Here is a 16,481-nt window from a genome sequence, read left to right as displayed (position 1 = left end):
TGCTCAGCAACAGTTCACCGAAAAGGGAGCTGTATGAACAATTAAAAGCTAAAAAACTGTCTACAATATATAAAGGCCGCTACAAATCACCTGCCTCAGAGGCCATGTAGCCTAGCAAATCTGGGGAGGGTAGATTCTGTAATTTTTGTTGTGTTATTTGGTGAAATGTAGCTTTTGTTTGCCTGTCCCGTTAAGTTACCTAGGCTATCTACTGTAAAATGTGTTGACCCAAAAAGTAGCCCTGTTCAACATGTACTATTATCTTTCCTTTATATCTACACCCAGTATACTGTCACTCCTTCAATACATCCATTATAATAAATCCACAAGGTATTCGGTCACCTTAGTTTTAATAATTCAAATACAGTTATATTGCTTCGGGCGTGCACCATTTCCACCAATGGTAGAATATAACACAAGTAGCACTTGTCAAGGGAAAAAAACTACATTAAGTGCCATTCTTTTTGGATATGATCTGAAACTTTTTCACCAATCATATAACATGTTGCTTGAGGAGGCGATGATATGTGGTGTGGGAAAACTGAGGCGTCTGCTACACGTAAATGCTTCACACCATATACCCTGTCAGGTGGTATAATTTAATTCTTGTGTAAAGAAATTTAACACTAATTGTTCTAGAAACTTAATACTAATCGTTCTAGAAACTTAACATCAAATGTTATGCCTAATTTATCAGCAGAAAAGGTGCCTAAAATTACATTAATGTGTATAAAGTAAGGTATAACAATTATTAATGCACGGCCGCATGAGAGTACAAATATTATATTCCTGAAAGAAACTCTCAATGTAATTCATATATAGGAATCACATACTTAAGGTTTGCATCCACAACAGCCATCTTATCGTGACCAATCTTAGCAGTGCAGCATGGATGATAAGTAGTAAAAGTGTCTGATCGCACCATGCATTCCAGCCTTTTCTTACTGGAGGAAAACGTTAACATTATTAGTAAATACAAAAAATTATTTAAACCAATCATACCCTTTAATACTGTCACATGAATGGTGAAAATACACTTGATTAACTTGCAGCTCTTTAAATGCTTCTGTTTTCATTATCTTATCCACCAATTCAAGTCCTGGATTGAAAACATTATTTCATTGCAATGCACTAATCATGTACCTGACCCTGACGATACAACAATGGTTGCAAAGTCAAGAGAAGAATGTGGTGTGATGGGTGAGACTTTGATGAATGTTAGCGCTGAATTCTGACTGAAGATCAACCGAAGCAAAACCTTAGCCATGGCAGTGCACGGAACGGGTGCGATTGAGATAGACGGAGAGGAGACAGAGAGAGTCAAGAAAATGAAGTTCCTGGGGTCGTACTTGACTCCAGATGGTGATAGCACCGCAGACATCAGAACTAGAATTGGCATGGCCAAGTCCATTGCCAGCAACATGGGTGAGGTCTGGAAGTCGTCAAAAATGAATGTAAGACTCAAGGTACGACTCGCCAAAGCTCTGATCTGGAGTGTGGCCCTTTACGCATGTGAGACTTGGACGCTTAGAAAGCAAGAAGAGAAGATGATACAAGCATTTGAGATGTGGTTATGGAGAAGGGTACCAAGAATAAGTTGGACTGAAAGGAGGACAAACAAGTGGGTGAGAAAGAGAGTTGGCGCGACAGAAGAACAAGGGTTGGTACGAGAAGTGAAAAGACGAAAAATGCGAAAGTATAGGCATTGGAAGAGGAGAGTCCGGTGTTGACATCAGTTGAGGGAGAGGGCAGAATTTGAGATGTGGTTATGGAGAAGGGTACTAAGAATAAGTTGGACTGAAAGGAGGACAAACAAGTGGGTGAGAAAGAGAGTTGGCGCGACAGAAGAACAAGGGTTGGTACGAGAAGTGAAAAGACGAAAAATGCGAAAGTATAGGCATTGGAAGAGGAGAGTCCGGTGTTGACATCAGTTGAGGGAGAGGGCAGAAGGATGGAGTGGATCTCTAACATCCTAACTTCTGAAGGAACAGTGCAGGAGGCACACAGAAATGCCATGGAAAGAAGTCATACGGCTCCATGAGGGCTATAGCACAATACATACACACATACATCATGTACCAATACCTTTAATAAGGATGTCTGCATCTCGTTGATCAGTCAGGTATTTTGGATCAATGAGAGGATGCCCATTTGGATCAAATGGGTTTAATCTAATGCTTCCCACACTTTTTGGGTGCAGAACATTATTGATAATTGCAAATGAAAACATTATTTTGTTTCTTTCTTTTTCTGCTTCAGCATATGCTTCTTCAAATACCTGAACAAATTAGTAAATCTTGGTCATTATTATGTTTATCGGAAATGGATCTTATAGAAATATTTTTGAAGGCATGTAGGCTAATCTAACCAATAAATAGTAAATAATAACCAAGATACCTTTGTTTTGTAGTTCGCACCTTTTGCAAAAAAGTTTTTAAATGCAAATGTATCAGTCTCCATGGCAAGCAACATCAGTTGTGATTGAGGAAGTGAACTAAATGATGTCAATAGTCAAATATGATGCATGATAGTACCATTACTACAACTACAACCACTATAAAATCATTACAACAGAAGTGCGCTTCTAGAACTAAGCTCTTGCATTTAATTGTAAACAGTTTTGGCAAGGCACGCCGGGAGACATGACTTTTGGGTTGGCCATGACTTACAACATATGAAATAAATGATTAGATTACCTGTCGTTCCACTTAACTGATGCAAATGCATCCATCATAGTGTGGCCTATTGGTCCTGTACCATGAACTAAATAGTTATAGGCAGAAAGCAGAATCTGTAAATTATGTTAATTAAAAAAATGTTTTTATACATTGTTGACATGCAACCAGGCAGATATGAATGTAACTTACTTTTTATCCTCGCATGGCCGGTAAACGACAGTCGTTATCACACGGGTTTAACACCTCGTGCCAGCTTACGAGTTACCATGTATGTTACTTTGTGGGTGATTATTTTTTTGGGAGTTTTTTACTTTTTTCATGTATGGCTGATAATTTAGACAACCCATTAGTGACCACTGGGTTGGAGCAATTGCCGTTAAGTATCTTGCCCAAGGACACATACGCCAACAATGGTAGCAGCAACGAGCGTTGAACCCATTATCTCTGGGTTACAGGCAGGCGCGCCAACCACTATACCACGGCACCGGAGAGATAAAGAGGTAGACAAATTAGTGACCATGTGTCACATAATGTAACAAAATGTTCAGAGCTGTGTTACAAAACATTGTGTAGATCGGTGTGTACAAGTTCGTTGCTATTTTATGCACAGTTCCCGACTCTTGAAGGGTGGAAAAGGCGGTGGCTGTGTTACGTGAAGTCATGGCCATGTAACATGTCTGGCATCTTTTAAGTTTTAACCAAAGACAAGGTTTCCATGTGACATCATGGTATGGGGAACAAGTTCACAGCAGTTTAACAGAAGGGAGAAACATAATGAAGTGAGGATCGGGTGTACCGCACTTAGTGACTTACACTTTTTGGGGTAAGTACCCAATCCGAAATGTTTTTTCCATAAAAAAATGTTCCAGTCATCACATGGTCTTGTAGATTTTGTCCAACACCAGGTAAATGAGATACAACATTTATCTAAAAAGTTAAATGTTGTTTTTAAAGTTTACTGTAAAGTAATGTATCTTGCTTTTGCTACAAACAATATGGATAAATAAAGAGTCATACAAGTAAGTTGAAACCATGATTTTTATTTTGGTATTAATTTTATAGGACATCCATATGCTCTAAAATGTCTAAATCATACTAAGTTACCTTATTTCTTTTAAGCTCAGTTAAAGGACCAACTCCAGATAGCATGAGTAACTGAGGAGTCCCAATCACCCCCGCAGATAAAATGATTTCCTTCGTTGCATTTACTATGATTTTTTGCCCATTTTTTAAAAGTTCAACTGCCGTTGCAATTTTCTTTTGATTAAACAAAACTTTTTGAACATGTGATCTTACGATGATGTGTAAATTTTCTTGCCTGGAATGGTCGAAATTTCACTATCTTTCGACTAGTTATTCGGAAACCAGAGTTCTAACCTTTCCCAAGCATGTTGCCTTAAATAAGCTGTTGCAGAATTTTGTCTGTAACCCTTATTGGTTGTTTCTTGAAAAGTAGAAAATCCACTGCATTTATCACTATTGTAATCATCAAGAACTTCAAATCCTGCCATAACATATAATTGTGTGATAATCGCAAATCATAACACAAAATGTATACAAAATATAAGCGGTAAATGTTACAAAAAAAATTCATTTTATAATCAATACAACTGGGTAAAATGGGAATTACCAAGCTCTTCTCCTGCTTTTAAGAAAGATTTTCCCACTGGGTTTAGTTTCTTCTCATTGATGAATAACTTCCCTTTGTTTCCATGGTAAGGACTTTCTGCCAAACGTGGACTTATCATATGTTCCGATTTGATAAAGTATGGAAAAACATCATCATACGCCCAACCGTCTGCACCGGATTCTTTCCAGGAATCAAAGTCTTCAGGACACCCCCGAGCATATAGAAGTGTATTTATAGAACTTGTACCCCCAAGAATTTTCCCTCTTGGCCATGGTAAAACCTAGATGACTAGTTTAATTGCTTATTATGATTGGCTCTATAAGCAAAATAATCTGCAATTACCCCCTTTTTGCTTTTGGTGGTTAACAAATAGTCACAAAGAGTAATAGGCATCGGGAAAAAATGACAAGAGGAAAAAACAAATACTTACATTATTTTCCATGTGATGGCAGGCATTTGATTGTGGCTCTGTCATGTAACTCCAATCTCTATTTGTAAATTGATTTAATGCAGATACCAGAGGAACGCTAACCAAAGGTTCAAAATTATCTTCATCACCAGCTTCAATCAGCAAAACTCTTAAACAGCAATGTGTCAAGCATAAAGTTTATTAGGTAAACTTCATTACTTACTTAACATTTGACTCACTTAGTCGGCTAGCAACTACTGCACCAGTTGTTCCACCACCAACTGCAAGCAATGGATAATAAATAATAAATGTAAATCCTGTAAGGCAACACTCACCAATGATGAAATCATATGTTGCATCTATGTGGTCTCTCGCAATCGACGTATGCTTCTTTAATATGCCATAAATAAAAAAAGCCACAAGCGCTATGTAAACTGACTGTTTTATCATACTCTGGGTAAAACAATGTATTTAGAGCACAAAAATAAATTATTAGGGATGTCAAAAAAATATTTTGAAATTGTTATGATAATGCATTGTTTAAGATATAACACATATTATTGTAAAAGTGTAAAATCAATTTTAGGGACAAGATCATATTTAAAATACATTTTAGAATAAAATAAATAAAACTAAATGGACTTAACAAATATGCAGAACAAGGAACAACATTATGTACCAAAACACCTTTCATTAATACACCAAATCTTAAAACCTTATAAAAATGGTTTAGGCTTAATCTAGTACAGGTAACCAAGTTATTTGTTTGCTTTATGTTGTTTAAACAACAACATTACAATACAAGTAATCATGATAGGATAACTAGTTTAAAAGGTGTGTTATAATGTAGGACGTAGCGTATAAAAGCAGAATGCTCTTATTGCCTGTTTTTCCAGAAGGTATTTTAACAACCTCCAACACTGTCCTCTTTCAGATCTATTGGTGTGTCACACACTTAGCCACATTATCACTATAAGAAAGAAATCAAACTATTTATAGGCCAAGTCCATTTCTTTTTGGTCGTCTAGTTGCATGAACTGGATTTTGGATTCCTTGTCCATTTAAACCTAAGCCTTCTCCAGGATTCCAACCCATACCAACCAACATTTTGTGTCCTTTATTTGTATGTGGCAGTGGAAGGTTTGGTATAGTATCAAGCTCAACTAGTATACAAAAAATAATTTAGTCACCTCTATTTAGTGAGTACCTACAAATATCCACCAACACTTACTTGGTATTTCATCAGTTTTTCTTCTTTTGTAATTCTTAATTCTGGAAAGATAAAAGAAGGATTTTAACTTGCTGTTACTGTATAGTAAAATATCTGGTGCTAGTAAAAAATCCTTCTCCTCCTCTGACGCTTTATATAAATACAGGGGACCCAGTGATTGTTAAACCCACTTGATTATAATGGTGATGTGAAAGACAGTGTAGAAATCCTATGGTTGGCCTGCACCTGCCTACCCTGCAACCCCGGATTTGGTACTCATGCTAGGATATTTTTTTTTTCACCTTTATACGGTGTTTCAACTTGTGATCAGCGACATTGTGATGTAACGAGGTATTGAACAGGTTAGATAAACATGCTTACTCAACAGTTTAATGTTGAATAATTTGCTTTCTCCTACTTTAACATTATTAATACCAAATCAATTATATTGCTTGCAAAACTACAATCCTCTAATAAAAAAGTGTCAATTCTACTGCTACTGGTAATATGATGAAGTAATAATTTAATAAACGACAAAATTGATGAACGACAAAGTGTGACAGGTGGGGGGGGGGCTATTTTGACATCAATACTCTGTTATTCTGCCAAGGGTACCAGAGTGTTAATTACGGTTTTGCTAAGGTATACAGATGAGATTAGGCAGTTTTTGAACTAATAAGTTTGCCCACCCTAGATTATTAAAACTTAGGCACCAATGTTTGTATGAGTAGATCTTAATCTGCTACTAGTGCTACTGCTAGTATATTACCAGTAGGTTATTTGTTGTCATACCGAGAAAGTTACACTATAAAATATGTTAGGACCAACATTTAACATTTGCAATTTTGTAATTGAAACTTAACTTAGCTACTTACTCTTGTCTTGGAGCTTCACCATTATTGATTACCCTTTCTCCAGTTTTCTGTTAAAAAAGAAGATATATGTATTTATGTATATATTTATATATATGTGGAGCTAATATATGGTGTAATTCAAAGTTACAAATTTATCGTATTTTTACAAAAACAAAAATTAAAAAACTAACAAAAGTTTCCGTTCATTATAGAAGAACTGACCTTCTGTTTGTATCTTCTTCGTCCTCTTCTTATTGACCGAGCAGCCATCCCTGGAAGTCGATTTATTCGGGAATGAAAACCTGCATGAAATGTGCAAAGTAAAACAATTTTAACTTAAAATATATACCGGTCACCTAGGGATGCACAATAAAGAACCTTACATCCATGAGATTTGAATCTTTTCGTATTCAAATCTTATTACATGATTCCATATTCTGTGTAATGATGTCATTAAACGATATACGTCATCTCTTAAAGAGCCTAAACACACTCAAATGTACATCGCTTTAATAGATAGAGTGCAGTTTTTCTAATTCCAACGGCACCTTACTTGTTTTAATTGGTTCTGTATAACCAAAGATATTTCGGCTCAAACACCTTGAATTTCATAAAACTGATTTGAAAGTTGCATGGTGAAAAAATTGATAAGTGTACTACCCACGTGACAAATCTTGTCACAAAATTGTTGAACGTGGCCGCTCTCATTTAAAAAGGGGAGAGGCAGTGTTTTTAGCAAAAAACGAAAGAATTAAAAACAAACGCAAGTTTCAGTTTAACGAACGAATTAGTCATGTGACTAGCAGCGGTGTAAAAAGTGCCTATTTTTGATGCTGCCGGCATCGGCTGGATTTTTTTAAAACAGCCAGCAAAAAAACGGCCGGCGTGGGAATCCGGAATTTATTTACTTCGACGGCTGCGTAACATTTCGTTTCGTGTTAACGTATGCGTAAGTTACCTATTCGTGCAGTTCTGACGTAACAAACAGCTTTATATTATCATAAATCCGGCATTTGTGCGGAGACAATGGCAGTTGTGACAAAACATTACTAGCTATGTCATAATGCAGACAATCTTAAAGCACTATTAAATTCCCGGTAATTATTATTACAAAGAAAATTCGTTGCAGGTAGAAACGTGTGAGTTTTTTTAACTGTAGTTGGAAATCGCCGTTTAGTTTTATAGTTTTATTAAAGTAGCAATCCTAGTAGAGTATTCCTTGCTTAAACTAGCGTCTGTTATTAATTTCAATGTTGACCGGACAAAGTTTATCGCGGTTAGTATAAATGACACTATGCCGTATTTATTAGAAAAGCTCAGTAGCAAAACTTTAATTTTACGGCTAAATGTTTAGTCCTGTGACACTTACGTGTGTGTTACATGTGAAAATCGTCACGGCAATCAGACTTTGATCGGGAAAAGACTAAATACGATTGACATGTTTTAACTAAATTCTTATGCAATGAAGGACCGCAGGAGAAATCGCTGGCTTATATCCAAAAGCCTCGTACATGGTGAAAGCGGCGCACGAACGCGGGACTGGATAGAGAGGCAAAATTTGACGTCAGAACACACTCGCCGGGAAATTGCCGGAAAAATATAAATGCAAACCGGTATCGACCGGATTTTTATTTTTTACATGCCTGGTGACTAGTACGTTTCTATGTCACAATCATAAAGCTCGTAGTAAAAAAAGAATAGCGCTAGAGATCATTGTTTGAGGACGAATATCTAGGCCTATACCGGACCAATTTTAATAATAAAAGTATTTTTGAAATCATTAAAATGGTTGCTTTTTGAATTCACCACAAAAAAAGAAAGTAACGTGGGGTGTGTTTACCTACTTTATATTCTTTAACAACTTTACATATTTTGAAAAAATAATTCTTATGTTTGTGGGGTGTTCGGGAAAAAACATTTCGCAACGTCATTTCAAAGATTGCTATACGTTCCAGTTTGGGCGTTTTCGCACCGTCGTTCTGCAGGGATTTGAGCTCTTTGTTTCCGCAGAAAAAGACGAGATCTTTGATGTTAATGCATAATGTATGATGCGAATGCCAAATTCAAATAAATTCGGAGCAAAAATTTCCCAATGGTAAATTTTTGATCATTTTATAGCTCATGAGCCAACAAAGCTACAGGGCCAATACACTAATTTATGTGGGTACAGCGGTGTAAAAAGTGCCTTTTTTGATGCCGCCGGCATCGGCCGGATTTTTTAAAAACTGCCGGCAAAAAAACGGCCGGCCTCGGAATCCGGAATTTATTTACTTCGCCGGCTGCGTAACATTTTGTTTCGCGTTAACGTATGCGTAATACCCTTTTTGCATGGCCACTTTTATGCGCGTAAGTACTCGCACATTACTTGCAAAAATAAAGTTAACACGCATAACGTCTTAAGCATGTCACCTAGCGTAGGAGGTTGGTTGTTACTCGCATTATGCGAGTAATGAAAAGTATGGTGGAAAGACAGTTTCACTTTTTAGAGTCTAATCTTTTTCGGGTTTTATTATAATAGTTTTTAGTTGGTAATATCACCATAAAGTACCAGAACTTATTTTATAAAGTAGATTTATCAAAATTGTGCTAAAATAAGCTAACTTAATGTTGATACGCACATAAACCAATGACCATGCAAAATAACCAGGTTAGCGAGTTATCTTCTGACGAGTTAATGCTGATCGTTATTTGCATTAACTTTTTACCATGCAAAAAGGTTATAAGTTACCTATTCGTGCAGTTCTAACATAACAAACAGCTTTGTAATATCATAAATCCAGGATTTATGCGGAGACAATGGTAATTGTGACGTAACATTACTAGCTATGTCAAAAGGCACTCGCGGTATTTGATTGCGCCATAATAAGGATTGTGACTAATGTAATACGTAACAATACGAACAAATATTTCAACTGGTGTTACGGAATATAAAACAGAGAAAATCTTAAAGCACTATTAAATTCCCAGTAATTATTATTACAAAAAAAATTCGTTGCAGGTAAAACGTGTGAGTTTTTTTAACTGTAGTTGGTAATCGCCGATTAGTTTTATAGTTTTATTAAAGTAGCAATCCTATTAGAGTATTTCTTGCTTAAACTACCGTCTGCTATTAATTTCAATGTTGACCGGACAAAGTTTGTTGCGCGTAGTATAAATGACACTATGCCGTATTTATTAGAAAAGCTCATTAGCAAAACTTTAATTTTAAGGCTAAATGTTTAGTCCTGTGACACTTACGTGTGTTACACGTGAAAATCGCCGCGGCAATCAGACTTTGATCGGGAAAAGACGAAACATGATTGACACGTTTTTAATTAAATTCTTACGCTACGAAGGACCGCAGGAGAAATCGTTGGATTATATCCAAAAGCCTCGTACATGGTGAAAGCGGCACACGAACGCGGGACTAGATAAAGAGGCAAAATTTGGTGTCAGAACACACGCGCCGGGAAATATGCTGGAAAATATAAATGCAAACCGGTATCGGCCCGATTTTTATTTTTTACATGCCTGTGTGGGTAAAATTATTTCTCCCTATAAACAAGAAGATTGGAAATTCTAGATTCAAAATAAAGAATTCTAGAATAAATTAACAGTATTGTGCAACCCTACAATGACCTACCTTTCTGAGCTGCATCCGACATGCTTGACATTGCTCCATTAATGATGCATTTAAGTTTAGTGTCTTCCATTGCATCTTCTTCCCACCATGGAACAATACTTGGGATGCCACAAACTGATCCTCCTGGCTCATTAAAAAAGTCTGTCATCTCATCGTCCCCATCTTGAGCTGATACGTCTTCATTTGAATCATCACTTGCACTAATTCCACTTTCCAGTTCATTTTTACGGTCTCCATTTAATTCCCTTGTGCTGTTACAACATTCAGTTTTGTTTTTTATATAATTTTTAAAACCAGTGTCCGTTTCCATTCTTTTAGTTTTCCGTCTTCTGTGTCTCCGTACTCTCGGCAGTAGGAAACCACTTTCAGTATCTGAACCACTCAATCTTTTGTCACAGACTACAGAGATTACAGTCCTTGTATTTGTGCTTGATTCATCACTACAAGTTTCTAAATACTTGAAAACAATCCCATCTTCATTTATCACTGGCCGTTTCTTGCGCATACGCCGTTTTTTAAATAGATCATGCTGAGGGCTCTCTTGATCCACTTCTATTTTTAACTCTGATTCCTCTAGAGCTGAAGTCAAATCTTGAACCAATTCCTCCATTTTAACATTATCAGAATCAGCTGTTGCTATACCAAATTATAAAATAAATTACCAAGGTGATCCTAGAATACAGATATTATAGCGGCCATTTTCGATACCTTCTACTGGTGCCACCCAGAGTCGTATAAACACCGAGTAGTCCAACTGCCGTCTATGTGTGTCCAAAATAGAGCAAAAGTGGTGACTTTGACAAAGGGTTTAAACGAACTTGTTAAGTTTTGTTTGTGTTTTCCTATTGTGGGAAGGTGTAAAACAGCTTCTATTTACCTTACCAAACATTTTTTAGAAAAAATGTATAAATTTAGCCGCATTAAATGACTAAAATGTCGCAAATCAACCGCTTCTAATTCTAATTTTTGACTTTTTTTGACACAGAAAACAAAAAACACATGTTTTTTACATTTTCCAACCTTTAAATTTGTTTTTAGACTTAAGTTTTTCTCAAATTTACCGAAAAACATGCATTTTCCCTATACCTACTGTGTTATTTTGGACCCAAATTGCCGTTCAATTTGTGTTTTACGTAACAATCGGTTGGACTACTCGGTATTTCTATGGCCCTGGTGCCACCAACCTAAAATTTCTATGAACTTTGGTGCTAATATCATAGACAACTTATAATAGACCGCAAGCGTCACTTCTGGGATTCCCGTAATATATAAGTTGTCTATGATGGGACTATACAAAGCAAAGTCCATAGAAATCACAAGTTAAGAAACGTACCAATTTGACGCCATTTTTGTTCGAAGAATTTGGCGGGAAAGAGAAAGCTAGTATGTTTATGCTGTATATAGAACTGCGTTATATTGATGTTTTGTAGCTTATACAACACTTTATGGTGTTTGTGTACTTTGTATTTCATCAGTCTGTGTATAGGTAACATGTTATCGACAATAATTGTTAGCATGGTTGAATACTTTGCTCCTAACTGCACTGAAAGCAGCAGTGAAAATGTTACGTATTTTCTTTTTCATTGAAGTCAGAAAGAAGGAAAAGTTGGTTTGTCAACGACAGAAAAGGTGACAACTGGTTTCCAATAGCAGGCAGTAGTTTACGCGAAGTATACTTTTAAGAAAAAAGCTGTATAGGGATGTTATATGCCACTGTTGTGTATATATAAGCAAATATATGCATATATAAGCAAACATATGAGGTCAGCTTTTTTACATGGGAAAGTTTAGGAATAAAGTAATAATTTAAAAGTATTTTAGTTAGTCTTATTTATGCAAACAGCGTTTTTTTGTGAAGCACAGCTGGTCACATTTAGACTTTTTTGGGTTACATTATGTCAGTTTGAAAGAATTCGCAAAAAGTTTAATTTGACCTACACTCAATTTTTTATGTTTCTATTTTAAAACAGCCGGTACATTCCATGACCACACTGCATGGGGAAAGGTTTACTAAATGCAACAAAAAATGCAAAACATTCGGTATTGGGGGAAATTATGATCATCTTCACTTGTGGCAACTGCAACCAGGAGTTTAAGTTTCAAGTGAAGCAAGGAGGTTCTATATTTATTTTAAATATTTGGGAGTACCCAGGAGATGCATAATGTCCTCCTAGTTGCCATAAATTTGTTACTTCTTAATATGCATTAAGTAAGGGGTATATAACGAGTGCATTGTCCTACAAGGGTATATAACGAGATTTATTTATGAGGTTTATTAACAACGTGACAAACAACAATTAGGGTTGAACAAACGAGTGTGAGGATACCAACTGAAGTTAGGTTCTGTAGTTACAAAAGAAACAATATTATGAACAAAGTTTACAGATATTTCTCTTTGTTATTGCTGCAGATGCTGCTGAACAAAGTGTTCTGAACAAATGTCGATTGGTCCAAAAGCTTGTTATGAAAAATCTGATAAAAGAACGGTTGAGTTTTTGTAACTCAAGCCGATGGGATTAATAAAATGTCAATAAAATACTTACTAACTTACACCTTCCATTTGGTTAAACAAGACTTTTTAAGTGGTTTGCTCACTTTCCTGGATTTTCAAATAATTTAAGCAAGATAAAAGTTGTTTTCATTATTGAAAACAAATTATTGGGCAATGTTACAATTTTGCAATACAGCATGATGTTTGTACTTCATTGTAGACATTTTAATAAAATGTTTTGGCAATAATGGTTTGGCTTTAAAAATTTGCTTGCTGCATATGTGTTACTTTAGTTTAGTAGTGGTTGTGCAACATGCAGATGATGGATAAACAATGATTTACCACATACTTGACAGTATAGAAAGCTATTGTTTGATGTTATTATGGATTTGGCTTCCCATTAAAATAAATACCATTGGTTGAGATTTAAAAATGAGCATTATTAATTAAAAAACCCGGAACATTATTGGATCTTTTTTTCCCAGACCGTCACTTCCTTTAAAGTTCAAAGATTAAATTTTTGTTGCCTATTTATTATTAGTAATTTAAAATCGCCAGAGCCAATAGACAACTGTCACCGCTCAAAGCGAATCTATGTAAAAACAGTACACACATATTCAACATCATTAAAAAACTTCATATATATACACTAACACTTTTACTGATATCTGATGCTACTGTTATAGGGTAACACTAAAACAGGGAAATCAACACTAAAAAAGGGAAATAGGAAAAAGAAGGGAAAAGGGTAAACTTGCATTTCTAAAAAAGGAAAACAGGGAAATGCTGCTAGGTAAAAAACGAGATTTTTTAAATTTGATTTTATTTACTTAACTTTGATAATTAGAAAAAGGGAACAGCAGAAAATTAATACTAACAAGGGAAAAGAGGGAAAATAAAGAAAAGAGGGAAACAGGGAAAAGGAAGTGACGGTCTGGGAAAAAAAGATCCAATAATCTTTTTTTAACAAATTTTTAACATTAGTTTTGTACGGGGCGAAAGGAAAAAAGGGAAGGGGGGAAAACTGACTTCCCTCTTGTTCCTGTTTTCCCTCTTTACGACTGGTTCCATCTTTTCCCACTTTTCCCTTTTTTCAACTGTTTCCCTGTTTTCCTTTTCCCTCTTTTTCTTTTCCACCATTTTCCCTGCTTTCCCTCTTTTCTTTACTTTTTATCTTTTCCCTTGGGTTAGTATTGATTTTCTGCTGTTCCCTTTTTCTAATTATCTTGTAAATACTGTTGTAAAAACTAATGTTAAAAATGTTTTTTTAATATAATTTTATTTTTTTATTGTTTAAAATAAGTAACTGTACAGTTTTAATTAAAACTGTTTTTTTGAATTTTTTTGGGAAACATGAAAAAATTGATTTTTTTTGTTTGTTTTGCATAAAAATTGTAGTTGTACTGTTATGAACATACAGTTTTTTTCAAACAAAATTTGCAAAAAAAATTGTTGTAAAAACTAATGTTAAAAATTTTTTTTTAATAAAATTTTATTGTTTTATTGTTTAAAACAAGTAACTGTACAGTTTTAATTAAAACATTTTTTTGAATTCCTTTGGGAAACATGAAAAAATTGATTTTTTTTATTTTTTTTGCATAAAAATTGTAGTTGTACCGTTATGAACTTAAAATTTGTTTGAAAAAATTTTGCAAAAAAAAAAATTGTTGTAAAAACTAATGTTAAAAATTTGTTTTGAATAAAATTTAATTTTTTTATTGTTTAAAACAAGTAACTGTACAGTTTTAATTAAAACTGTTTTTTTGAATTTTTTTGGGAAACATGAAAAAATTGATTTTTTTTATTTTTTTTGCATAAAAATTGTAGTTGTACCGTTATGAACTTAAAATTTGTTTGAAAAAATTTTGCAAAAAAAAATAGTTGTAAAAACTAATGTTAAAAATGTTTTTTTAATAAAATTTAAAATTTTTATTGTTTAAAATAAGTAACTGTACAGTTTTAATTAAAACTGTTTTTTTGAATTTTTTTGGGAAACATGAAAAAATTGATTTTTTTTTGTTTTTTGGCATAAAAATTGTAGTTGTACCGTTATAAACTTAAAATTTTTTTAAAAAAATTTTGCAAAAAAAAAAAAAAAATTGTTGTAAAAACTAAAGTTAAAAATTTTTTTTTAATAAAATTTAATTTTTTTATTGTTTAAAACAAGTAACTGTACAGTTTTAACTAAAACATTTTTTTGAATTCCTTTGGGAAACATGAAAAAATTAATTTTTTTTTGTTTTTTTGCATAAAAATTGTAGTTGTACCGTTATAAACTTAAAATTTTTTAAACAATTTTTGCAAAAAAAAAAAAAATTGTTGTAAAAACTAAAGTTAAAATTTTTTTTTTAATAAAATTTAATTTTTTTATTGTTTAAAACAAGTAACTGTACAGTTTTAACTAAAACATTTTTTTGAATTCCATTGGAAAACATGAAAAAATTGATTTTTTTTTTGTTTTTTTTGCATAAAAATTGTAGTTGTACCGTTATGAACTTAAAATTTGTTTGAAAAAATTTTGCAAAAAAAAATAGTTGTAAAAACTAATGTTTAAAAAAAAATTTGCAAAAAAAAAAAAAATTGTTGTAAAAACTAAAGTTAAAAATTTTTTTTTAATAAAATTTAATTTTTTTATTGTTTAAAACAAGTAACTGTACAGTTTTAACTAAAACATTTTTTTGAATTCTTTTGGGAAACATGAAAAAATTGATTTTTTTTGTTTTTTTGCATAAAAATTGTAGTTGTACCGTTATAAACTTAAAATTTTTTAAAAAATTTTTGCAAAAAAAAAAAAATTGTTGTAAAAACTAAAGTTAAAATTTTTTTTTTAATAAAATTTATTTTTTTATTGTTTAAAACAAGTAACTGTACAGTTTTAACTAAAACATTTTTTTGAATTCCTTTGGGAAACATGAAAAAATTGATTTTTTTGTGTTTTTTTGCATAAAAATTGTAGTTGTACCGTTATAAACTTTAAAGTTTTTTAAAAAATTTTTGCAAAAAAAAAAAAAATTGTTGTTAAAACTAATGTTAAAATTTTTTTTTTATAAAATTTAATTTTTTTATTGTTTAAAACAAGTAACTGTACAGTTTTAATTAAAACATTTTTTTTAATTCCTTTGGGAAACATAAAAAAATTGATTTTTTTTTGTTTTTTTGCATAAAAATTGTAGTTGTACCGTTATAAACTTAAAATTTTTTTTAAAATTTTTGCAAAAAAAAAAAAATTGTTGTAAAAACTAAAGTTAAAATTTTTTTTTTAATAAAATTTATTTTTTTTATTGTTTAAAACAAGTAACTGTACAGTTTTAACTAAAACATTTTTTGAATTCCTTTGGGAAACATGAAAAAATTGATTTTTTTTGTTTTTTTGCATAAAAATTGTAGTTGTACCGTTATAAACTTAAAATTTTTTAAAAAAATTTTTGCAAAAAAAAAAAAAATTGTTGTAAAAACTAATGTTAAAAATTTTTTTTTAATAAAATTTAATTTTTTTATTGTTTAAAACAAGTAACTGTACAGTTTTAACTAAAACATTTTTTTGAATTCCTTTGGGAAACATGAAAAAATTGATTTTTTTTTGTTTT

General features: G+C 32.9%; 2 protein-coding genes and 1 long non-coding RNA gene across 6 annotated transcripts; all 3 read right to left on the bottom strand.

The window, feature by feature from the left end:
* Nucleotides 1-333: 333 nt before the first annotated feature.
* On the bottom strand, nucleotides 334-5,195 carry LOC149738322 (uncharacterized). 4 transcript variants are annotated; one of them, XM_089873595.1, is made up of 13 exons: nucleotides 5,053-5,195; nucleotides 4,941-4,998; nucleotides 4,739-4,886; nucleotides 4,309-4,588; nucleotides 4,056-4,182; nucleotides 3,783-3,996; nucleotides 3,492-3,605; nucleotides 2,697-2,791; nucleotides 2,398-2,494; nucleotides 2,086-2,278; nucleotides 1,003-1,099; nucleotides 834-944; nucleotides 334-582 (listed from the first exon to the last, which is right to left on the bottom strand). In XM_089873595.1, exons 1-13 carry the CDS (start codon nucleotides 5,165-5,167, stop codon nucleotides 444-446), a joined length of 1,788 nt encoding a protein of 595 aa, XP_089729721.1. In that variant the 5' UTR covers nucleotides 5,168-5,195; the 3' UTR covers nucleotides 334-443. The 4 variants fall into 4 exon arrangements, with proteins under 4 accessions (XP_089729721.1, XP_089729720.1, XP_089729722.1 ...); XM_089873594.1 differs by having other exon boundaries at nucleotides 4,941-5,167; XM_089873596.1 differs by lacking the exons at nucleotides 334-582; nucleotides 834-944 and having other exon boundaries at nucleotides 1,003-1,432.
* On the bottom strand, nucleotides 5,159-11,409 carry LOC149738321 (G patch domain-containing protein 2-like). Its single transcript, XM_089873611.1, has 5 exons — nucleotides 10,404-11,409; nucleotides 7,004-7,083; nucleotides 6,803-6,849; nucleotides 5,949-5,989; nucleotides 5,159-5,880 (listed from the first exon to the last, which is right to left on the bottom strand). Exons 1-5 carry the CDS (start codon nucleotides 11,011-11,013, stop codon nucleotides 5,711-5,713), a joined length of 948 nt encoding a protein of 315 aa, XP_089729737.1. The 5' UTR covers nucleotides 11,014-11,409; the 3' UTR covers nucleotides 5,159-5,710.
* Nucleotides 11,410-12,661: 1,252 nt separating this feature from the next.
* Nucleotides 12,662-13,647, bottom strand: LOC149738320 (uncharacterized). The gene is made up of 2 exons (XR_016384600.1): nucleotides 12,947-13,647; nucleotides 12,662-12,875 (listed from the first exon to the last, which is right to left on the bottom strand). It is a non-coding gene; the product is annotated as an uncharacterized LOC149738320 (long non-coding RNA).
* Nucleotides 13,648-16,481: the final 2,834 nt, after the last annotated feature.

This window comes from Ciona robusta, chromosome 3 (assembly GCF_009617815.1).
Source record: "Ciona robusta chromosome 3, ASM961781v2".
NCBI classification, from domain to species: domain Eukaryota; kingdom Metazoa; phylum Chordata; class Ascidiacea; order Phlebobranchia; family Cionidae; genus Ciona; species Ciona robusta.
The sequence above is the reverse complement of the archived record's forward strand: the minus strand, read 5'-3'. Positions and strand labels throughout refer to the sequence as shown.

Bases quoted from the DNA above. Each gene is read 5' to 3' on its own strand.
- LOC149738322 (XM_089873594.1), bottom strand. From the start codon at position 5,167: ATGATAAAACAGTCAGTTTACATAGCGCTTGTGGCTTTTTTTATTTAT. The intron at 3,997-4,055 runs GTTAGAACTCTG...CGACCATTCCAG, and splicing joins AGGCAACATGCTTGGGAAAG to GCAAGAAAATTTACACATCA. The intron at 2,792-3,491 runs GTAAGTCACTAA...CATAATTTACAG, and splicing joins GGGTACTTACCCCAAAAAGT to ATTCTGCTTTCTGCCTATAA.
- LOC149738321 (XM_089873611.1), bottom strand. From the start codon at position 11,013: ATGGAGGAATTGGTTCAAGATTTGACTTCAGCTCTAGAGGAATCAGAG. The intron at 7,084-10,403 runs GTAGGTCATTGT...CATTTCATGCAG, and splicing joins GTCGGATGCAGCTCAGAAAG to GTTTTCATTCCCGAATAAAT. The intron at 5,990-6,802 runs GTAAGTAGCTAA...TTATCTTTCCAG, and splicing joins GGTGAAGCTCCAAGACAAGA to AATTAAGAATTACAAAAGAA.